This window comes from Stenella coeruleoalba (assembly GCF_951394435.1).
Source record: "Stenella coeruleoalba genome assembly, chromosome: 2".
Classification (NCBI taxonomy): domain Eukaryota; kingdom Metazoa; phylum Chordata; class Mammalia; order Artiodactyla; family Delphinidae; genus Stenella; species Stenella coeruleoalba.
Window position 1 is genome coordinate 31,564,249 of NC_137147.1, and position 24,397 is coordinate 31,588,645.

At 45.8% G+C, this 24,397-nt stretch overlaps 1 protein-coding gene across 1 annotated transcript in view; it reads left to right on the forward strand.

The window, feature by feature from the left end:
* SLC8A3 (solute carrier family 8 member A3) overlaps positions 1–24,397 on the forward strand; it is a 148,249-nt gene that overhangs the window by 107,653 nt on the left and 16,199 nt on the right. The window contains exon 3 of the mRNA XM_079913968.1: positions 23,659–23,765. Within this exon, the coding sequence (XP_079770094.1) occupies positions 23,659–23,765 (107 nt within the window). The remainder of the gene's footprint in view (positions 1–23,658; positions 23,766–24,397) is intronic.

Genomic DNA, 24,397 nt, shown 5'->3' on the forward strand with positions numbered 1-24,397 from the left:
CGTTGTTATCCAGGAGAAATCAGATCAGTATTTCACCTTCAGTGTCAACACCGAAAGAGCCTGAGGAGAATACGTAGGAGAGAAACTGATGATTTGCTTGTACATGTTTTAATATTATCATTATTATCACTATATGGTTTTACATATGTGCTGTGTGTTTTGTTTTGGTGTGCGTGGAAAATGAGATGCCAGTCCACTCCTCTTCCCAAGACTACAGCTCAGGAGACATTGCCACAGACATGAATCTGTAAGCTGGGAATTTGGCCGTGAGAGTTTCTAGGTCACTAGTTCTCAACATTTGTAATCTGTGTCATGCCAAGCTCCTTGAAGTAAAAAACATCTTACTCATGTTTGTAACTCCTTCAGCCCCCAATGCCTGTCACGTACTTTGCCCATAGACACTCAATAACTATTAGAAATGGCATTGAATTTCTGAAGTCCAGGAAGGCACTCATATTTTTCCCATCCCTCGTGTATGATACACTTTGTCTATCCTTCTCTTCCCTTCCCTCACACCTTGTAAACGGCACGTGATGATATCCTTGGCATCTTCTTCCTCCATCATTGTACTTGACAGCTCCACTGCCCTGTGTCTCTCGTGTCAAGAATTTCAAGTGCCCTTTGGGAAACAGAATTCTAGAAATCAGGAGACTTAAGGCTCTTCAGACCCTGAAATCCAGTTTTTGGTTTTTTTATGTAAATTTATTTATTTTTGGCTGCATTGGGTCTTCGTTGCTGCACGTGGGCTTTCTCTAGTTGAGGTGAACGGGGGCTACTCTTCGTTGTAGTGCACAGGCTTCTCATTGCGGTGGCTTCTCTTGTTGCAGAGCATGGGCTCTAGGCGCACAGGCTTCAGTAGTTGTGACACGTGGGCTCAGTAGTTGCGACTTGCAGGCTCTAGAGTACAGGCTCAGTAGTTCTGGCACACGGGCTTAGTTGCTCTGCGACATGTGGGATCTTCCCGGACCAGGGCTCGAACCTGTGTCCCCTGCATTGGCAGGTGGATTCGTAACCATTGCTCCACCAGGGAAGTCCTGCAATCCAGTTTCGTGACCTGAGGCAGGTCCCTAATTTCTCTCCCCAACTCTATTTCTCCGCTTCCTCAGTGAATATTTTCTGAGTCCCCGTGAGGCATTAGCAATTCCAGAAATATTCCGTGTTCTCCTCTCTTAATGCCACGCTCCTGGACACCACTTTCCCTCTAGACACTGAATGCTGGAGAGAAATGGAAAAGTACTTTGAAAGCATGTGTGTGAGAAAAATGCTAAGTGTTCTGTCTGATCACTTCAGTGACAAGTTTGCCTCTTCAGAAACTTGACTAGATAAGCGTGTGAGGGAAAAATGAAAAGGCAGAAGTGTGTTAAGCTTGGCTGAATAATGACCATCAGGGTGAAAAGATAAGATAACCACCCACCCACCGGATTTCTATCCTCAAGACCCAGAAGGTTGACAACAACAGCATTGAAACTACTCTTAATGGAGGGTTTGGTAAAAAAAAAAAAAAAAAAAAAAAAAAAAAGCAACTTTACAGCCACTTTTTCAAAACACGATAGGGAAGTTTGTGAAATAGAGAAGATGCCTAAGCATCTTCTTAGGTGGGTTCACACCTCCATCTTGGAAAATAACCACTATGATATGATCTTATTCAGGATCTTTAGTTCAAACAGATCCAGTGATTAATGTCACTGTTGCCGTCAACGATCACAGCAGCAGTGAGTATATATTGAGGAATCTGTGCTAAGCAGTTTGCAGGAGGAGGTATCACTTAATCCTCATGCTGTCCTTTTACAGACAAGAAAATCACCTTTAAACAGGTGATTTCCCCACTGTTATCTGGCTATAAGTGGCAGAGGTGTGATTCAAACTTAGGTCAGTCTAACTGCAAGATCTCTGCTCTTCTTTCCTATATTGTGATATGCCCAGTCCATGGAAATGGACCCTCTTCGTACACTGCTTCCGTTACCTTCAGAATGCCTAAGTGTGGATTGAGTAAACTCACAGGCTGGGAGGCAGAATAGAGTATTGAAAAGAGGATTGACCTTGTTTCTGAAGATGCGAGCCTAACCCAGGCAGTATCATTTACCAGCTGTGTGACCTCAGGCAGATCCTATCTCTGCCCCAGGTCTCAGTAGCCACACCCCTCAAATGTGTGATTATAACTGCATGGACTTCCCTGGGCTGTTGTGAGGCTAAAATGAAATAACTCTCTAAACCGAAATGCCCAATGCAAATACAAAGGGATTGGCTTTCCCTACTTTCAGGTATTAGAAGTTGGTACTAGGCAACTAGGAGCACAGAACATGGTCAGTTGTCTGCTGACTGGCGCTATAATTAATTATGGTTCCTCTTTCTCTTTCTTCTCAAAAACTTTAGATGCTTGCCAGCTGCCTTTCCAATAGGATTTTTTTTTTCCTTTGGAAAAGAGGAAATAGACCAAGATGCCCAATAGCTAACCCCATAATTCCATTCTCAACAATAAACAGAATGGGGTCCCTGATAACTGCCCCGCCCACACCCCCAGTGTGTTTGGCAAACTCTTGAATGGTCATGTGTGGGAGAGCATTTCATAAACTGTAAAGGGCTATCCAGAGAGAAGAAATCTCAATCAGAGGGCCCCATGCTTGATGGCTAGATTCTTGGAGAAAACCATTTACTCTACATGTGGCCAGAATCTGAGGGAGATGCTGGGGAGAGGACCCAGGTCAGTCTCCAAAATGGAACAGAGGAAACTAGTCATGTCAAATCTGAATTTATGAAAGCTTTAGAACCAGATCAGCCAACTTCCTTTGGACCATGGGCTGGCATCACGAGTTATGGCTAGATCATGTCCCCTTCCTGCCCCTGTTCCCCTCTCCCTCCCTACCTATTCTCCATGGCCCCAGGACAAGTGATAAGCAGAGCAGGTTATGATCCAATGGACGTATACAAAGGGAAAAGGGAGGAATGTATTCAAGAGTGTTTCTACCCATATTGTAATTGCACAGGAAGTGAATTCAGGCTGCCCATTCTCACCTCCCTCTGTGCCCACAATTCCTTGGCCTCCTTCAGTTCTGATTTCCCTCTGGTTCAACTTTCTGCTCCTGTATGAATGCTCCATGGTTCAGGGTAGCCTCACTCCGCCAAATGCTGGAGAAGCAGAGGGATACAACATGGCTGTGCCCCCCCATGAGGCTCACAGGACAGTAAGGATGTGAGAAGGCAGAGGTTGTGTAGGTGCTGGGTGCCAAATGGTTGCTACGGAGTGGACATGGGACCAGATTTGAGGAGGGAGAGGCCCTGCAGGCTGAGTCACTGGGGAAGGTTTCTGGAGGAGATGGAACCTCGGCTCTAACTTAGAGGTAGGACTTACAGAATAAATGTGGTGCAGTCTTTGGTGTTGGGCTTTTTTAAAATAAATTTTTGTAGAGACAACTTTACAATGCAATCTGCTGAAAGCGCAGGAAACAGCAAGGGAGAAAATTGGGAAAAGAACCCTCTTGGAGATATTCCCTCATTTACCCAATACTGGATCACCCAAAAGCATCAGCTAAGTGGAGTCATCCCCAAAAAAATTAGGAAAAAAATGAACCAATTTGAGATTTAAAAAAAATCTTATCACACTAAATAAATAAAGAAAAAAACAGAAAAGAAAAAAATACAAAAAAAAAGAAAAAATCTTATGGGAACATAATTGAACTTCTTATATTTATTTTATGGGTTAGTTTGGGGTTAGAGTACACATAGACCCTAGCATCAGACCACTTACTAGCTGGCTAACCTTGTGCAAAATTACCTAACTCCTAACAGTTTCAGTTTCCTCACCCGTAAACTAGAAATGCTAATAGTGTGTACCTCATAGGGCTCTGGGAAGGATTAATGAGTTATTTGTATAAAGCACGGTGTCTGGCCCAGAGGAAGCTGTTACTTATAGGGGAGGGGGCATCATAAGGTCTTCAGAATGGAGGAGAGCTAAAAATCTTAATCCAACACTGACTGCCCCCTCAACAGCATCATCAGAACCTCCATCCTTTGTCATGTAATTCTCTCAATGCTTCAATGACTGAGCAGTCGAGCATTATTTCCCTGCATATTTCTCCAGACTTTGTGCTTGGCCAATAAATGTATCTTCAGCCAACTCTTACATACTTCTTTAGGATTTTTCCCCAGATCAACCTCTCTCATGTGCTCTTGAGTACGGTACCCTTCTCCTCTGCCCCACCCAGAACTTCCTTGGGTGGCCTTCCGCTCTGTTAAACACAACGGTGACCCCACCAAGGTCAGACAATGGCTGTGGCCTCATCTGGACCCTGATGACAAATTCATAGGCTAGAACCCAGGGTTCACCAACTGGCTGGAGTCCAGGTGGCCTCAATTCAAATCCCTGCTCTGCCATTTACCAGCTGTGTGACATTGGGCAAGTTGCCAACCTCTCTGTGTCCTTTCCTCATAAAAAGATAATCCTACCTCATCAGGCCATTTTGAGGATCCAGTGATATCACGTATGATTAACAGCTTTAGGAACACTGGATTGTTCTACATGGCAGGTTTTTTTCATCATCTTGGAGCCTACCATGCCCACATTCAAATCCAGTAGATATATGGAGTTCTTCACACGAATAAAAGAAATTTATCTTCCTTTCTGCCCTTGTTTGACTTTGGTTTCCTTCTGTACTGCGTCCATGGTGTGTGAGCCTGGGCCGTGCTGTGGCTTCCCTGGATTCTGCTGTTTCTTCCTCCAAACCCTCAGAGCTGAGGACAAGAGTTTCCCCAGGTTCAGCAATAAGAGAGGGGACTTTCTTCTTGGGAAGGAGTGTGGTCTGAACATCTTCCGAACTCCAACATCACTGATGTCACTCCTCCACCAACCCCATCTGCTGCCTCCTGACTCGATTGATAGAGAAATCATTTGAGGAAGGCTCCAGGAGCTGAGGCTGTGGCTGGGCCAGCGGGGTGAGCAGTTTTCAGCAGTTATTCCTCTTTATCTCCTCTTTTCTTAAGACCTTTCCTAGGCAGAGACTCCTCTCGTCTCCTTGCAGCACCTCCTGATGGAATGCACAGGTAGGGGTCCTGGAGAGCATCAGCTCACCGGGAGAAATCCCCAACCAGAGCCACCGATCTTCATGGCTAAGCTTCATCTTTCCTTTCGGGCTGTCCTCCCTACTTCCTTCCTCACCATCACCATAGCAACACAGTGGTGTAAAAAATAAAAGAGCTAAGGCATATAAATATAGTTGGAGTCCCAGCACCTCTAGCACGGAGCCTGAAACGTAGGGGGTGACAGCTAGAAGCATCCGAAGGATAAGCGGCAGCCAGGAGGGAGGATAAGTCAAGGAAGGGGGAGGATAGAAGGGAAGGAAAGGGAACAGCCATCCACTGAGGCTGCTGCCTGTGTCTTCTCATTTGACCCACACCCCCTGATGTGGACGGTATCACCTCCATGTTACTGCTGAAGACACAGAAGCTCAGAGAGGTTAGGAACTTGGCCAAGGTCACACAGCTGTAAGCATTAGAGCTCAGATTTTCACTCATGTCTTTGAGACCCCAAAGTTTATGTGTTTCCCCACCATACCATATATTAGATGCAGGCGAGAGATTTTGCTGGGGACTCGGGCTTTTTGAGATGATCATATAAATAAGCTGAGGCTAGAGTTCAGCTAAGTCAAAGGATGAGATTCAGCCTAGTAGGGTGAGGGATAAGGAGAAGAGAGCAAATATATGCCTTCTACCTAAGCAGTCCCTGTGTGTTCCTTGAAGACAGGGGAGAATGAAGAGGGGAGTGTTGGTGAGAGTTTCCCAGGGTGCATGATGATGTGGCGTGGGTGCGGAAGCTGTTCTGATGCCCTAAAAGGAAAGTAAGCCTGTAAAAAAGGGCATGATTAGAAGCCCTAAACCAAAGAATGCTCACTGTGATTTATGCCATCACTCCTCTGTTCATTCAAGAAATATTTTTATGAAGCATCTGACATGTGCTCAGCTCTGGAGATATGGAGACGATTAGAAAAAATACAGCCCCAGCCCTCATAGAGCTTAGGACAGGGGAAAAGACAAATCAGGAAATAATTACACACTTGAGTGATTCTTTACAGCTGTGACATGTATAAGTACAGAACAGAAGTACATCGGCCCCCTCCTGGTATCAGTGTAAGGGAAATACAGATGCTGTTACAAACGAAAGAAATCCACTTAATCAGTCTTCAAGAGGGTGTCCGTTTTCAAGGTGAGGCACTAATAACTTAGCTTCAACCATGAGCCCATGTGACCCGTGTACCCTGCAGACCCATTCCCTGCCCTGTCTCTTCATAATGATCATGAGGTCCATCTGACAGCCAGACAGATGCGGCTTTCAAAACCCAGCAACCAAGACCCGGTTGAAATCTGACAGTAAGGCAATGGATTATTTCTTCTTCTTCCAACCCGTGGCATCACTTACATGAAACCAAGTGTGTGTTACTGTAAACAAGGTGAGTCAGGCTGTGCTATTGGCTGCTTAGGGCTGCCAGGGGCAGCATTGGGAAGTGCCTTGAATTAAGCAGGAACGGGAGAGGAGGGAGGAGGCTTTAGACAGTTGTAAGTTTCTGTGGATCCAAAGCTTTTCCAAACTACCTGCAAGGCAGCAAATATGGGGGATGCTGTATGAATGAGTTAGAATTAGATAATATAATGTGTGCGGAGCCCTTTAGCTCTTCAGAGTAATGCTGTCTAAATAGGTAGGGCTCGCATCAAAGGTAATGATACAGTACTTTTTTTATAGCACTCTGCTACCTACCTGCCAGCTCTTTCCCAGGAATGTGGTACAGATGAATGGGCAAGATCTGGGAAATGTGCTTTGAAACCTTGATTAAAGGCCCTCCGGGCAGATGTAGAATTTCAAATGTATTACATTACTGTCATTGTCCTTAGGTTTTCTTCTATCACCCCGGAGTGTCACCGCCTTCCGTTTCAGGTGAACGACTCCGCCTGACTTGCGCACCCTGAATGTCATCAGAAAGTCAGCAGCCCACAGATGTGCAGTACAAACATGTTTTTTTGTTTGTTTGTTTTTTGCGGTACGCGGGCCTCTCACTGCTGTGGCCTCTCCCGTTGTGGAGCTCAGGCTCCGGACGCGCAGGCTCAGCGGCCGTGGCTCACGGGCTCAGCCACTCCGCGGCATGTGGGATCTTCCCGGACCGGGGCACGAACCCGCGTCCCCTGCATCGGCAGGCGGACTCTCAACCACTGCGCCACCAGAGAAGTCCAAACAAACATGCTTTTAACTGAGGGCTCCAGGGCCGTGCAGGGCTGACTCTTGCCCACTGCTCCTCTCCCTCTGTGAACCCAGGTTCTCCCAAGCTCATTTTATTTCCACCACTAGGACAGGAGGATGCGTATGTCATGCTGGAAATGAGTATTGCCTGCAAACCTTCTGGTTCCGAACAGGGGGGAGAGGTGGCAGTTGGAGGAAGGGCAGATAGATGTGTCAGGAAAGGGAAACAGACTCTCTTCCCCCACCTCACCCAGTTAGGCCAACAGAGAAAGGGAGCACAGCTCAGGAGAAGTCACGGACATGGGGCCAGGCCGGGAAAGGAGCTCGAGGAATTGGCACTGATTGCAGCCATGAAATCAGTTTCTTGCGTCTCTGGGAACAGAAAAAGGTGTGGATGAGTGGAGACTTGGGGGGCTTATCTGTCAACAGGAGCAGCTAGGATTGGGCTGGAACGAAGTGAATTCAAATGCTGCCTCCAGCTACTTGACCTCCCATGGAGAACTTCTCCTCCTCCAAGGTCAAGAAGCCTTCAGTAGGACAAACTGGTACCATTGCTTCTTCCTAACATTCCCCCGTGGACATCAAACAGGACCCCTCAAGGCCCTTCTCTAACCAATGGGATTAAAATATGCAAATAAACCACCTCTGCAATCACTCTCCCAACTCCTGTCCCAGGAGAGAACCAAGAGCAGGGTTGGATAATAGGGAAGGTTACATTCTGACAGGCATGCGGCTAAAATTGGGGCGGCAAGTGCAGAGGAAAGATGATCCTCGTTTCCAAACAGACTTCCTAAGACAGGCTAAGGTCCATATGCGGTGATAGGAAAGTGAGGAATGATGTTGAGGAAACACAAGCCCTCTCCAGGCATACACACCCCTTTGTAATTCTTCCTCAGGCCAGACCATGGGGTTCAGAAAATGCTCCGCCTGGAGCGAAACCAACACTTGTCAAACTCCCAGTCATCTCACCCTCTTCTGACCCTATCCTGGAAACTAGGGAAGGAATAATCCCTTCACTGGTTGCTCGAGTCGTAACAATAGACCATCATCAAATTAAGCGAAATTTCTGGCTGCTTATCACATGCCAATGACTATACTCTGAGTTTTACTTGCATCGCCCCAGTTAATCCTCTCAGAACCCCTATGAGGTAGATTTTATTATTGCACCCGTCTTCAGATAAGGAAACCAAAGCTCACAGAGATTAAGCCATTTGCCAAAAGTCCTAAATCTCTTTTTCTCCCATATGTTAACTTTGCTTTATCTTATTTATTTTAATTATATATTTTAAAATTTTTATTAAAGTATAGTCTATTTACAATGTTGTGTTAGTTTCTGGTGTACAGCAAAGTGATTCAAATCTATAGAGACAGAGACATAGACATATGTACAGACATATATACATGTGTATATATGTTCTTTTTCATATTTTTTCCATTATGATTTATTACAGGATATTGAATATAGTTGCCTTTGCTATACAGTAGGACCTTGTTGTTTATCTATTTTATATATAATAGTTTGTATCCACTCATCCCAAACTCCTAATTTATCCCTCCCTTACCACCTTTGTTTTCTATGTCTATGAGTCTGTTTCTGTTTCATAAATAAGTTCATTTGTGTCATATTTTAGATTCTATATATGTGATATCATATGGTATATATCTTTCTCTTTCTGACTGACTTCACTTAGTATGATAATCTCTAGGTCCATCTATGTTGCTGCAAATGGCATTATTTCATTCCTTTTATGGCTCAGTAATATTCCATTGTATATATGCACCACATCTTCTTTATCGATTCATCTGTCGATGGACATTTGGATTGCTTCTGTGTCTTGGCTATTGTAAACAGTGCTGCTATAAACATTCGGCTGCATGTATCTTTGAATATTTATTTATTTATTTAGGTTGTGCCAGGTCTTAGTTGCCGCATGTGGACTTCTTAGTTGCGGCATGCATGCAGGATCTAGTCCCTCCACCAGGGATCAAACGCCGGCCCCCTGCATTGGGGGCGAGGAGTCTTACCCACTGGACCACCAGGGAAGTCCCTGCATGTATCTTTTTGAATTATAGTTTTGTCTGGATATATGCCCAGGGATGGGATGGGTGGATCATATGACAACTCTATTTTTAGTTTTTTGAGAAATCTCTGTATTGCTTTCCATAGTGGCTGCACCAATTTACATTCTCACCAACAGTGTAGGATGGTTCCCTTTTCTCCACACCCTCTTCGGCATTTATTGTTTGTAGACTTTTTTAATGATGGCCATTCTTACCAGTGTGAAATGGTACCTCATTGTTGTTTTGATTTGCATTTCTCTGATAATTAGCGATGTTGAGCGTCTTTTCATGTGCGCATTGGCCATCTGTATGTCTTCTGTGGAGAAATGTCTATTTAAGTCTTCTGTCCATTTTTTGATTGGGTTGTTTGTTTTTTGGTTATTGAGTTGTATGAGCTGTTAGTATATTTTGGAAATTAAGCCCTTGTCGGTCCCATCATTTGAAAATATTTTCTCTCAGTCCATAGGTCATCTTTTCATTTTGTTTATAGTTTCCTTTGCTTTGCAAAAGCTTATAAATTTGATTAGGTCCCATTTGTTTATTTTTGCTTTTATTTCTATTGCCTTGGGAGAAAAGTCCTAAAACTCTTAAGGACTGAGTCCAGGTATCTCTGACCCTAGGGCTCATGCTCTTAACCACTAAATGATGGAACAGAAAATTGTTTTCCTGGCATGGGTCTCAGGAAGGAACAATGGAGCATATTAACACTTCACTAAAGTCATGACTGAATTACTGAAGTGACAGCAGAGTCAGGTTCCAGCCAAAGGGGACTCCATTCATGCATGTTTTGAAGGCCAAAGGAGTTTAGATTGGTTTGGGAAGGGAAAGGGGAGCGATTAAAGTGATCTTTTCATAAGTGTAGCCCAATAGCAATGCTCTGAAGGGAGTAATATGGGCAGGAATGGAGTCAGGGAGGCCAGCGCCGGTCTGCCCCGGCACTGCTTCCAGTATAATCACTTGTTAAGAGTTAAGTGCAGGCTCTGCAGTCAGTCCCCAGCTCAAATCCTCGCTCCGCCACTCAGTAGTTTTCATTAATCATTCATTCATTCCTTGAACAAATATATATGGGAGGTACCTCCTATGTGCCAGAGACTGTTCAGGCACTGGTAAATGAGACAGTCATGGTTTCTGCTCTCATGGAGCTTATACTCTGCTGGGGAAAACGGACTGTACACAGATAAAACAAATATGTAAAGAAGATAAAAACGAAACAGGGTGATTGGATGGAGAGTAGTTGCAGAGCGAATCGGATTGGGTGAACAAAGAAGTAACAGGTAAACTGAGACATTTAAAAAGGCCCTGGACATTGACATATATACACTACCAAATGTAAAATAGAGAGCTAGTGGGAAGCAGCCGCGTAGCACAGGGAGATCAGCTCGGTGCTTTGTGTCCACCTAGAGGGGTGAGACAGGGAGGGTGGGAGGGAGACGCCAGAGGGAGGGGATTTGGGGATATATGTATATGTATAGATGATTTACTTTGTTATAAAGCAGAAACTAACACACCATTGTAAAGCAATTATACTCCAATAAAGATGTTAAAAATAAAATAGATAACTAATAAGTACCTACTGTATAGCCCAGTGAACTCTACTCAATACTCTGAAATGACCTAAATGGAAAAGAATCTAATAAAGAGTGGATATATGTATAACTGATTCACTTTGCTGTACAGCAGAAACTAACACAACATTGTAAATCAACTAGACTCCAATAAAACTTTTTTTTAAATTCAAGCTAAAAACATAATAAAAAATATTAAAAAGGCCCTGGTGAAGGAGGAGGAAAGTCCCAGCCAGAGGAAACAGTGCAAAGGCACTGAAGCAGGAATGAGGTTGATGCATTTGAGAAAATGAAAAGGAGGTGAGCACAGCTTGGGCAGAGTGGATGAAGAGTGGTAGGAGGTAAGCTGGGGGCAAGCCAGGCTGAGCTCTGCAGACCCCTTAAGGTCCTCGGGGTGGTTCTGGAGCCTGCAGCGTCAGTGTCGCCGGAAACTTGTTCGAAATGCAAATTCTCGGGCACTACCGCGAGACCTCTTGAATCGGAAACAATGGGGATGGGGCCCAGCATTCTGTGTTTCATCAAGCCCTCTTGATGATTCTGAGTATGCGGAGGTTTTAGAACTCAGGGCTCGATTATGCAGGTTTAATTTTATTCTAAGTGCACTGGGAACCCACTAAGGGTTTAAGTACAGAGGAGTGGCATGTTATGATTTTCTTTAAAAATTTTTTAAAAGCCCCGTGGTTGTTGAGCAGAGAATGGACTCTAATTTGGCAAGAGGAATGGAAGCAGGGAGCCAGTTTGGGTTAGGTGGCTATTGCAAGGGTCCTGGCCAATGGTGACAGTGGTTTGAGCGGGGTGTGTGGCAGCAGGGAGAGCTGGACCATGCCTGACAAGGGCAGGGGGCAGAAGCTAGGACCACAGAGAACTGGCTGCCACTGTCCAGAGGACGGTTCAAAAGCAGTGTCTTCAGAGAAGACATTCTGCCCTCCCAGTCTCCTCCCTTTTGCCTAAGATTAGGGAGTTCAAAGCAGAGATCAGGCCTGTCTCAAGAGGACAGGGGCTTCCTCTGGTGCATAGACACAGGTGATGGGGGAGCAGTGATGAAGGATGGACTCTGAAAGGCTGAGGAAGTTGGGTGGCTTCCCGAGAGGCCTAAGTGGGTAGTTCCAGAGGGTGAAGTAGGAGCCCTACACATTACACACACACACACACACACACACACACACACACGCACACACACACACACACACACATGCACACACATGCACACACATTTGAGTGAGACCTGTAGTTTCCAAAAGCAAGGGTTGTGCTTTTTTGCTCATGTCATTATCCACAAAAATCCCAAGAGAGAAATAAGGCCTCCTGTATAGGCGCAGAGAGGGTGAATGCCTTAGGAGAAGACAGCAAACAAGAAGCAGCAGCAGAATTCAAACTCCCGTCGTTTGCTTCCAAGCCTAACACCCTCTCCGTTATCCCACAAGGCACCAAATGACCCCTGGAATGAATTAGGATTTGGGTGAGGTGAGTCATGCAAGTACAGGGTGGGTCCTGTCTTTATTTATAATTTTGGTATTTTGTTCATTATGGATTTTTTACATTAATTCTTATTTTTTTAAAATGTTGCAATAAAATATTACTTATCTTGATTACTGAGTTGCCTGGTGGACCCTTAACTTTTGCACCTCTCCCTTGCTTGCCTCATCCCGGTTCTAGCCCTGGATCTGTTACACGATTCTGTATCAGCCTCTTGTATTGACCATTAGCAGCACTTCAGACCTTTAACACAAAGCAAATAGGATTTCCATTCCCCTCACCCTTGGGAAAAGCTCACCTGCAGATTTTAGACTCTATTCCTCGAGAAGTTTGCCTACTATGTTCCTGCCAAGATCACCAGTTAGCAATAGGCTAGGTCCTCACGTTGGAGTGGAGGGTACAGTGCTCAGCACTGCTGCCCTGAGCTGGGGCCAGGACTCAGCCCTGCCGACTCCAACCCTTTGAGAGCCTGGGCCCCGCCTTCTTTCTAGGTGGTGCAAAACAAGAATTTGCTTTTTGGCAGGTAGAAGAAGGGAAGAACCCTGAACTGGAAAACAAGTCATTTAGACATCTCACAGGCAGGGAATTCCCAGGTTGTCCGGTGGTTAGGACTCTGCACTTCCACTGCAGGGGGCACGGGTTCGATCCCTGGTAGGGGAACTGAGATCCCGCATGCTGCACGGCCAAAATAAAATTAAAAAGTCAGCTAGTCTTTTTTTAAAAAAAGTCTTATAGGCAGAAATTTCTGACAACCCTTTTGGGACGCACAATGCAATGCACCAAAAATGGTGACAATGGTTGACAGGTAACCTGGATGCTCTCCTCTCATCCAGGGCCACTGCATCGCACAGCCCCAGGGCCAGCATTCCTGTGGCTCTCTACGTGAACGGATGGAATGCTGCAGCTCTGCCTTAGCTTAGTACTGGATCGATTCAGTCAACAAAACGCTTGTAGAATCAGCTCATCTTCCATGTACTTAAGTCACTAATTGGAGGAGTTTCTCTACCCAGACCTGGAACAGTCATCTTTCCTGGACTTGCTATTCACTGGGATCTCTAGAAATTATCCACCAGAAGGATGGACTTTATAAGCGCTCGAGTGCACAGGGATGTGAGGTGGAAAGCAGAGCTTTGACTGGGTTTGACTCAGGTCCTGAGGAGCCAGCTCTTCTCTCTTTCTAATTTTTAGAAGCTTTTTCTTGGACCTGAATTTTCACATCTTTACAGTACAAACTTCTCTCCTTTCTGCTTGGATCAAAATCATTCTGAAAAAATGAGATCCCCAGCAGAGAGAGAAAACAAGACAGTGAGACCCAGTATCTCCAAAGCCATGAATCGGATAACCAGTCACTTGTTCTCTTCGGACCTGGAGCAGACACACTGTTAAAAAAATGATTTTCTAGATTATTCTCACTACCTTTCCAAGAAAGGGATTTATCAATTTCAAGACGCAGAAGTGGTTTATTCCCAGATCATCGGTGGGTTTTTTTTTTTTTTTTTTTTACTCCCCCTGTTGACTTAGAAGAGGAAGAGGATTGGAGCTGTGAATCGTCCTCTCTCTCCACCCCACTCTCTTGGGGTGAGGCAGGGCACACTTGGAACCCAAATAGGCCTGTAGGTAACTGAGTCACATATGGAACTGAGACCCACACATGTCCACTGCCACGGGGATTGGAAATTTAATTCCCCTTTGAGGATAACTAAGCAAGGCCCCTACAGAGATTACTTTCAAGAAGGCCAGATTCTCCCTCTAGTGTACAGTGGAACGTTCCTTACCCTCACCCCACCCCGTCATAGCCCCACTCATATGCACACACACACAATCAGGAATATGAAGCACTCCCCACCACAGGGCAGCAAAGAGGGGGAGAAATCTTTATTGTGATTTGAAGAGCACTCTTCTCCTAGCAGAGACATTGTAGTTAGATGATGGAGGGACACACTCTTTCCCATGTGTGTGAGCAAGTGCACACAAGAGACTTTTATCTTTGCGTGGTGGCCGTGAGAAATAGTCAAGCTTAGGAGCCTCCTTGAGGTTTGCGGTATACTCAAAGCAAGACGGACTTGAGCTGCCTGAGGAATGTAAGCTGATGCCCTCCACTGAGGCACTACATTTCTTAATATTGCCTCCTATGCCACGGAAATGCCATAAAAGCAAAGGTCAGGGGCAAAAGGGTACTTTCTGGAAATGTTCATACCACTAGACTATAAGCTCCATGAGAGTGGGAACAGGCTTTTGATCAATAATGAGTGGGTGGGTGGGTGGATGTATGGATGGACGTTACAGAGAGCATCTAATTCCTGGAATGAAGGGTCCAGTCTTTATCCTCTATGAAAAGGTAGAGAGATAAAAATGTGTGATTTCAAATCTTTTCTACCCTGTAGAGCTGCTCTGTGAGGCATGACAGCCTTCAAAAGAAAGGCTGCCTATTCAGAAGACCTAAGAAATTAAAATGTTTCCTCATTTTGCCCTGAACTTTGGGAAACAGAATGAGTGGCCCCTTTGGGATTTTTGGCACCATTTTGCCTCTGACCATACCCTGAAGCCTTAGGTTCATAATCATACAGTCATTTCAGATGTCCTTTTCCCTTTAGCCACGGGTAAGAGGCTCGCTCTTCAGGTGTGGGAAAAGTGGGGATTAGGAGAGCAAAGGAATCGGTCATGAGTTACGGTGCCCAGAGATGAGCCCAGACATTCCCAAATGGACAGAATGCACGTCAAGTCCTCAGATATGTGGGTGCGCACCCCTCGACTTGCCCAGCGGTCGGGTCTTAATTGTCAGTGGAGACAGAATGTTCCTGCATTTTGCCTAGGGGAAGCCACATCCTTGTGGGTTTTCCCCGATCGGCACAGCTAGTCGTAGGTATGGAGAAGTTGCAAGCAGCAGCGGGCTCATCAGAAGGGTCCAGAATAGATGCCAAAGCAGCAAAGTCATTTGTGCACGCTCCTCCTTACAGACCCAGATATCCTTCCCTCCCACTCTGTACCTCCCTGGCCACTCCCCCAGGTTGCAGAAAGTTCTTCAATGAAATCCATGTCTCTGCCTCCCATATTCTTGTTGGTTCAGGCACGTGTGTGGCTTAATGAATCAGGCAAAAGTCTGCCAAGCAGGACTGCCATGTACAGTGGTGCAGGTTGTGCACTGCATAAAGACCCTTAAGTAGAGGCTGAAAATCTAGCCAGCATTCTCCACACCAAGCCCAGTGCCCTGACATGCTGCTCTGCAAGCCGGAGGAAGGCGCTCTCTGCTCACCAAGCTGTGTATCTCCAGGGCTGTATCTTTTCTCAGTTTTTCACAAAGGCGCCTTAGAGCCTAACAGTGGCCCCGCCACCAGGACGACATAGTCTGATTACAAAATAGACACTGCAAGACAGTTCTAAGAGATTCTCTGGCTCAGTTCCTGACTTTATAAAATTTTAAAAGCCTTTCATATTCGTTGCCTATTGCTGTGAAACAATGTGTCATAAACCTAGAGCTGTAACACAATACCTATCTCACAGTTCTATAGCTCAGAAGTCCAGGCATGGCCATGGCTGAGTTCTCTGCTCAGGGTCTCGCGAGGCTGAAATCAAAGTTTGGGTGGCTGGGCTCTTATCTGGAAACTCTGGGGAAGTGTCTGCTTCCAAGCTCATTCAGGGTGTCGGCAGAATCCAATTTCTTTTGGCTTTGGGTCTAAGGGCCCCCATCCTTGCTGTCTGTCATCCAGGGACCACTCTGCTCCTTGAGGCTGCCTGCATTCCTCCTCATGTGATGCCCTCCATCTTGAAACCAGAAACAGCACATTGAGTCCTTCTCATGCTTCAAAGGGATTCATGCATGAATCCCTCTGGCTTCCTCTTCTTCAGCCAGAAAAAAAGCTCTCTGCTTTTAAGGACCCCTGTGATTAGGTCAGGCCCACCTGGATAATCTCCCTATTTTAAGGTCAACTGTATCGTATAACTTAACATATCACATAACATTATGGAGGTGGTATCATATTCACAGGCTCCAGGGATTAGGGCAGAACATCTTTGATGGGACATTTTATTTTATTTATTTTTTCATTGAAGTATAGTTGATTTACAATGTTGTGTAAGATGGGACTTTTTTTTATTGGTTTTGAACCTATAATAAAAGTAAAAAATGAATGCAGAAGAACACAATGCTAAAAACTTAGTATGAATGTGAATCTCACTAGATGTTCAAATCTGGTAGAGTGCAAATTTTGTTCATACTATTTTGCACTTTTACAAACTCAAATCACTTTGGTTCCTATACTTGCTATAAAGTATTGGCAACAAAATTCTTCAGATTCACATCTTTTGGCTACATTGTTTCTAACAGATATAGATTTTTTTTTTTTTTTTGTGGTACGCGGGCCTCTCACTGCTGTGGCCTGTTGAGGAGCACAGGCTCCGGACGCGCAGGCTCAGCGGCCATGGCTCAAGGGCCCAGCCGCTCCGCGGCATGTGGGATCTTCCCGGACCGGGGCACGAACCCGCGTCCCCTGCATCGGCAGGCGGACTCTCAACCACTGCGCCACCAGGGAAGCCCCAGATATAGATTTATTTCCAGTTTAAGAGAAAAAATTCTTACAGTTTGTGCATGATCAAGTATTTTTGAAAGATTCAGCAACTGCTTTCCTGTAACTTCTGGCTTTTCATAAAATGCAGACATCCTCCTTGAAAAACCTTTTCACATGGCTGATCATTTTCGTTTTCAGAAAATGTATAAGGGGTCATTGCAAAGTTCAGAATGATCCTTTTCTTTTCAACAAAATTCCTCTAAAACAAATTAGCTGCAGTCGACTAAAATTTACCGCAGGATATTTTCCTCAGAATAAAACCAAACCACAACAAGGACCATCATGCAAGTGGAGCCGAGGGCGCAGTCCACAGCCACTGGCAGTGGCTCCACCTAAGAGGGGACATTTTAGAAATTCAATCTACCACAGCCTCGTCACCCACCCACATTCCTTTTAAAAGCCAAATCTTTGAGCCTTTTTTTTTTCCCCCAAAGGCCTGTTTGAACAAGCTCATTCAGATAGCTACCCATTTTAAGCAAACACTAGCATGTGCTAAAATAATTTGTAAATCGATCAGAACTACCTTTTCTCAACACCTCTCTCGAACGTGTTGGCAGAAGCTGACACTGTCAGTGGTCAGCTGGAACTGGCTCCTACCAGTTCATGAGACCTGATTGTTAAGTGTTGAAGATTTTTGCAAGCTGGTTGTTCAAACTATTAGTACCTTAAAATTGACTATAGTGGCAGTATTTACACCATGGAAGGCATCACCCCAAATCAGGGCTCCTTTTTTTTTCCAATGAGTACGTTTACCAGCATACCACTGGGTGTCGACCTTTCTTTACAGGTCATCTCCTTGATCTCCTGTAGCACGCAGAATCCTTTCCACAGCCTCTTTCATGCATGGTCATCACCCTAGCCACCAGGAAAGGGGAGATAACTCCCTTTTAAATCAGTTCATCTCTTTGATGTAATGGTAGGTGGTAGAGTTGAATTCTGCCTCCCCTTCAATGGACTCAGTCCTTTGGACGAACCACTTGTGACAGCCCCAGAACCATTTGGAGTGGGTGCCATCTCCCTCAGGAGACATCTCTCCTCCGGATTCACATATCACATCCCAGTTAGAAGCTCAGTCTTTAGAGCCACACTGTCTGAGTTCAAATTCCAGCTCTGCCGCTCATTTACCTGTGACCTTGGGCTAGTCTCAACTTTTCTGGGCCTCTGGTTCCTCATCTATAAAATGGGGATAAAAACAGTACCTACCTACATGGGTTATGGTGAAGACTAACTAAATGAGGTGATGTATGCACCTTGCCTGACATGTACCTACCTTATGGGTTTGTTGTGAAGATTGAATTATTTAATATAACTAAAGTGCCAGAATAGAACAGTGCCTGGCATAAAGGAAGCACTATTAAATAGCAGTCAGATAGGGCTTCCCTGGTGGCGCAGTGGTTGAGGGTCTGCCTGCCGATGCAGGGGACACGGGTTCGTGCCCGGGTCCGGGAAGATCCCACATGCCGCGGAGCGGCTGGGCCCGTGAGCCATGGCCGCTGAGCCCGGGCATCCGGAGCCTGTGCTCCGCAACGGGAGAGGCCACAACAGTGAGAGGCCCGCGTACCACAAAAAAAAAAAAAAAAAAAAAAGATATAAATATTAGTCAATTCATTTGAAACATGGTTTCTAGACTCTTCATCATCTTAGTCTCCCTGTTCTGGGTGCGCTCCAATTTCCCTCTCAAAATGTAGTGTCAGAATGGACCTAACTCCAGTCTTTGGCTGAAATGCTGCACTTTGATTCCAGCCCCCCTCTCCCTGACTGGCAGTCGTTTTTGAGTAGCTGCCTCCTTTTCCCTAAGTTTTTAGTAGAGTCAGAGAGAATCCCCCCAAAAGTGCTGGGCCCTGGACCAGCAGCATAGGAATACCCAGGTTACTTGTTAGAAATGCAGACTTTCAGGCCCCACACCAGACCTACCTAATCAGAATTTACATTTTAACAAGATTCCCAGGGAAAACATATGCACACCAATGTTTGAGAAGCGCTGTTTTCGGGGACCCTATGCCACACCTATGTTCAAGAGAAAGATCAGTGAAAGCATCCTAAGCCTTCTCGTGAGATGTGGAGCTTTTTCCCCAGACCTTGGTCGGGGTCGGGGGAGGGTCAGTGTTGGGTTGTCAGGCTGCGATTGGAGGTGGGAGGGCTTTTTCAGCCCTGGTTCAAAGCCAGAAACTTGACAAAGCAAGAGATGGGGGCTGCTGGCACCAACTAGGGAGATAAAAAGGACTAAAAGAAGAACCCAACACGGATGTGAGCCTTCTGGAAGCTCCCACAGAAAGGCTGACAGTTCTGCTGCCAGCTCCGTCCTGCAGCCCCAGGTCAAGGAAGCTTTGTGAGCATTAGGTGGCCTGGAACACTCGGGATAAATTTAGAAATGATGAAAAGGAACCTTTGTTGATGGAGTGAAGAGTAATTTAGTGGAAATCAGGAGGGAAGAGGTCACCAAGTCAGAGATTCTTTAGAGATTATTTCCAGCAAGGAAGGGCCAAAGGGTTAAGAAGCCAGCTACTCACATCGCAAAGCAGAGGCAGATCCCTTTATTACCTGCCTATGCTGCCTGAGTTTAAATGGGAGAATTCTAGGGTTCTTACTGTGGCCACAGCTTGGGAATGGCAGCCAGAGTTTACCCACCCGCTTGTACAAAATAAGCTATAGGAATAATAGGGGACATATGCCAAAATCCCAACTCTGCTGTTTACTAGCTGTGTGACTCTGGGAAAGTTACTTAACCTCTCTGAGCATCTGTTTTCTCATCTTTATTTATTTATTTTTTTAACATCTTTATTGGAGTATAATTGCTTTACAATGGTGTGTTAGTTTCCGTTTCCTCCTATTTAAAGTGGAAGGAATAATACCTAGTTTACGTGGCTGAAGTAAGGATGAAATAAGAAGGTTCTCATGGTGCTGAAGGCAGCGTAAATGCGTATATTACATTAGATTCCTTCCTTGTGTAAAGTGAAATTCACAAGTCCTGATTTGGAATTGGGTGTCCTCGTAGAAAGGAATGTTCTGAGAGGCCAGCCAGGAAGCCCACAAACGTGTTTCCTAATCCCTTCCAGGTTGCCGGTGGGCGAGCTCCTGGGGGCATCTTTTCCAGGCAGCACAGTTAGGTCTTAGCTGGGAACGCGGCATGCTTTGGAACCTCCTTCCACAGAAGGCTCAGAGGAGAGGCAGGTGCAGGCCTAGAGCCTCTGAAAGCATTACTGGCTCTTAGGAGCAGCTGCTTGGGATGGTCTGACCCCATGACCATTTAGTAACTGCCACTGGGCAGAAGGAGGAATTGGGAATAGGAGAGATACGGGGCTCAAAAGCCCTAGCCTAAACCCATGAGTTAGATCCCGGCTTGCTGTTGGAGAGAGCTCCTGAAGACTGGACAAATAGAGTAGGTTAAGTACGCTGAGGGTGTAGTTCAATGACATTTGGGCTTCTGGCCTCTTTGTGCCACTGAGAATGCTTAGTCATTCCATCAAAGTAGCCTTCAGTATATTTTTTGTTCCTAATAAGTTACATTTTTACTGTGAAAAGGCAGAGTAGAGTTATTTCATGAAGCTTCAGCTTCATGATTAATTTCATGAATTTCAGATTCATTTCATGAAATTAGAAATTTTGTGAATTTCTAATGCGTTAGAAATTCGCCACTAGCAAGTCACTTGGGAAGATATGATTGAGGGCCTCCTCTACACCAGGCACTAGGACTATAGTGGCAAGTAAGAAAGACATGCTCCTGTCCTCAGGGAGCTTACACTGTAATGTGGACAGATAGGCTGTAAACAAGTAAGTTAATAACCTACCCAGCTGACTTTGGGCTGTGATCGGTGCACTGAAGGGAATGAGCTGAGGAAATAACATGATGGAACATGACAGAAGGTGACCCAGGTTGGAGAGATGGGCATGGTGGGGAGGGAGACCCAAAGAGATAACGTGGCCATGGAAGGCCACACCGAGGAAGGAATGTTTATGAGACAACCAAAAGGACGAGGATAAGCATGGACCACGTGATAAATTAAGTTGGGTTATACAAGATCCTATAGGCAGTGGTAAAGACTTTGTATTTATTCCAATTAATGAGGCGTGATAGGACCTGGATTTTATTTTCAATAGATAACCCTGGTTGTCATTTAGGGAAGGGATTTAAGGAAGAGGGCAGAGTCAGGAGCAGGAAAACCTCTTAGGAGGCTGTTGTGAAGTCCAAGGGAGAGGTAATAGTGCTTTGATCTAGGTCTTGATAGCAGAATGGGCGCATTAAATGTTTTAGGGTCAGAGATGGGTGTCGGGCTGGTGATGGGGAGGGATGAGGGAGAGGAAGGATTTGGGTGATTCTGGGTTTGGATAGATGATGGTATCATCGACTGAAATGGGGGAGAACATGTTTGGAAAGAGAACGCGAGACCTGGCTGGTGACTCTTAATAAATTTAAATGTTCTTGTGGCCTCACGTGTGGCTTGAGCAGAACTGCAAACTTTCTCGGGTTTCTCCGGGCAAGGTAACACCCTAAGCCCAAACAGATGTGGTGCCTTCCGCACGAGCCACCTCAGGGAGGGAGGCTCACACCACGCCTCCCCCACACATGGTGCCCTCCAGCTGGGGGTTCCACCTAGCTCACCTAAGTTTCTCTTGCCAGTGCTTAATGACTGGCCTCATTTCCCTGTCTTCAACCAAGTTGTCAGTGGCTTCTCTCCTTCTGTTTATCTGTTCACTAAAAATCAAACAAGCACAAGCCGTGCTGTGTCTGACGTGGGGTGTGTCCAACCCAGAGCTTGTCGCTGACAGGGGCACAAAACCAGATTTGGGGAGTCTGTCTCCATGCTACCACCTTTAACATGCCAAGCCCCTCTAAGAACCCATTTGGGATCTCCCATCCTGGTTTATCCAATTCTTTCTTGACCTGACATCTATTTCCAGCCTGTACCACCTCTTGGGTCACCAGTTCTATTGCTTGATTTCCTTTTATTCTCTGACTCCGTGACTGGAGATGAAAAGATTTCTTTACATGTTACTCTCAAACCACCAGACTGGGGTCATATTACCCTTAGTAATGATAGTTGCTATTTATTAAATATTTACGAGGAAACGTACACCTTGCCAAGTGCTTTGCATGCATTTTCTCAATTAAGAACGCTATGAAGAGGTATTAGTATTCCACTTTACAAATGAGATTTGGCGAGCTTTAGCATGCTGCCTGAGGCCCAGGAGGGGGCTGGGTTTGATCCCAGGTCGCAGTCTCCCAACCCAATGCCATGGCCCTGGAGGAGGGAAGGCCAAAGTATTGTGGCCTTTCAGAGGCGGGACACTCACACGATCTCTGGTGACCAGCCAGGTTTTCCTGTGACTGGGGGTGGGTGTAGCAAGTGAGGAGGGTTTGGAGTCTGTTTTTGAAGCCCTGGGGTGGCGGGAGCTGGGTGGGTTAGTAACTGCTCTTACATTCACTTCAGGAGCGACGGACCCACATCTTGTTCTACAGGATCGACAGTGTGGCCGACAGAAGCTCTGTCGACATGCAAAGCTCTAACGGTGACTTGGGAAACACGGGAGAGCTGAGAGTTTGTTCCAAGTCAGAATGTAGCAATATTCCTACTTTATACGAAAGAATAAAGGCTGGAGCGGAAGGCCTTGGTCTTCTCAACAAAGGGCAGGCCTCGCTCGGGGCATCCGTGTGCGAAAGGGTGCGTGCCCGTGGGCAGCTGAGCAGGGCTTCTGCGTGGCCCCTTCTTTCCCACCGCTGAGGGGAGCCTCAGCTCCATGCCCACCCCCGTCCGGCAATGTCTCACACCCTCTGGGAGAGACCTTTAAACATCTTGTCCGGGGTCTGATCCGGAAATGTCCCCCTCATCTAGCAAAGGCTGGGAGAAGCTCAGGTCCACCTCTGTTTTTAAAGCTCCTAGTAATACATTTTTCTAAAGTAAAGAAATGCAAAACAGGGTTCCTGGCTTGGTTTATAATTTTCAATGTTTAAATTAACAGAACAACTCCTTTTAACACAAAGAAAAAACATAATTGTGCTAGTCACAAGATCATTGTAGGATTTATGAACTAATCATAGTTCAGAGAGCCCTAGAGTTCCTGTGATCCAGCCAGTGTGTTCCTCTGAGTGCAGAAGCTCATTTGGAGATCAGGTCGGTAGTGTTCGATGCCTGCTGTGAATTACCAGAAGGTGTGACTTGAGCCAAATGGCCCTCCTGGCTTCCCTGTGATAGCCACCACCACAGAGAAAGGGACAGGCTCCAACTGCAGCGCCCCCCCCCCCCCCCCACGCTGCCCTTTCTATAAAATACAACTTTCAAGTCGGTATCAGCTAATTTCAAAAGAAAAAAAAAATGTTTTAAATTCCCCCTTGCCCCAGAAGCAAGAGAGAGTAAGGAAGCAAATGCTTTAGGAGAACCTGAATGCCTGAGCCTTTTTACGTATATTATTTCGTAGCTCTCGCGACTGCCCTGAGATGGTGTAATTTATACATTATTCAACCCCTTTGTGTCTCAGGGAAATAATTCGTCCAAGATCACCTAGCATATCCAGGATTAGAACCTAGATCCATTGACTTCAAAGCCTGAGCTCCAGTCTGATCATGTCATAAAGCCACACGAAGCCCAGGAGGAGCCCAGTGGGGCTGGAAGGGGACCTGGGGTGGCCACTCTCCTCCGTGTCCCTACGGTGTTGGGGCAAACTTTGACTTTTCTAGATCTTTTCACTGTTTCTTTCTCTTTCCGTTTCTTATCCTGGCTGGCTGGCCTCCCACTCTGCTCCTTGTTTATGATACTTATTTTTCCATCCACAGCAAAATAATTCACATCAAGGTAATTGATCATGAGGCGCATGAGAAAAACAAGAATTACTTCATTGAGATGATGGGCCCCCCCATGGTGGATATGAGTTTTCAGAAAGGTGTAGCACCCTGTCCTGCACACTAACGTTAACACTCTCCTCTCCTCTTCTGTTTCCTCCTTTCTCCAATCCGTTTGTCTCCTTCTCTTCCCCTTTCTTCTGCCTCTCTGGTTCACTGTCCCTTGTTTCTTTTCTGTTTCTCTCTTTCCCCCCTCCCTCTCCCTCTATCCTCTCTGCACCCAGCTCTGTCCTAGCACCTGCCAGCCTGTCACATGGTATTGGAAGGGGGATGCTCAAGACCCCATGGCAGTTTTTTGTAGGATGGGGAGATGGATATGGGGAAAAAAACGCAAGGGAGCAAAAGCGAGAGAGAAAAAACCACCAGCCACAGCCCTGAGAGTATCATATATGAGGCTCTCTGCTCCTCCTGAGTGGTTTAGGATACAAGGAAGAAAAAGATAGTGCAATCCCAGGCAGAAGGGCAGCCCTGGGAAACTGGCCCAGCTCTCAGCACAGAGATCTGTGGCACAGCTCTTCTCAGGGCTAAGCTGATAGTCTCTGGATGTTGACAATCAATGTATTTGTATTGGGGTTCTGTTTGTGGTTCATCCCATTCCCCAAGACAGGCTTTAGGAATCCCTGCTAGCAAGTGTGTTTTTCTCTCCCTGACCTTGACTGAGCTGAAAGTACAG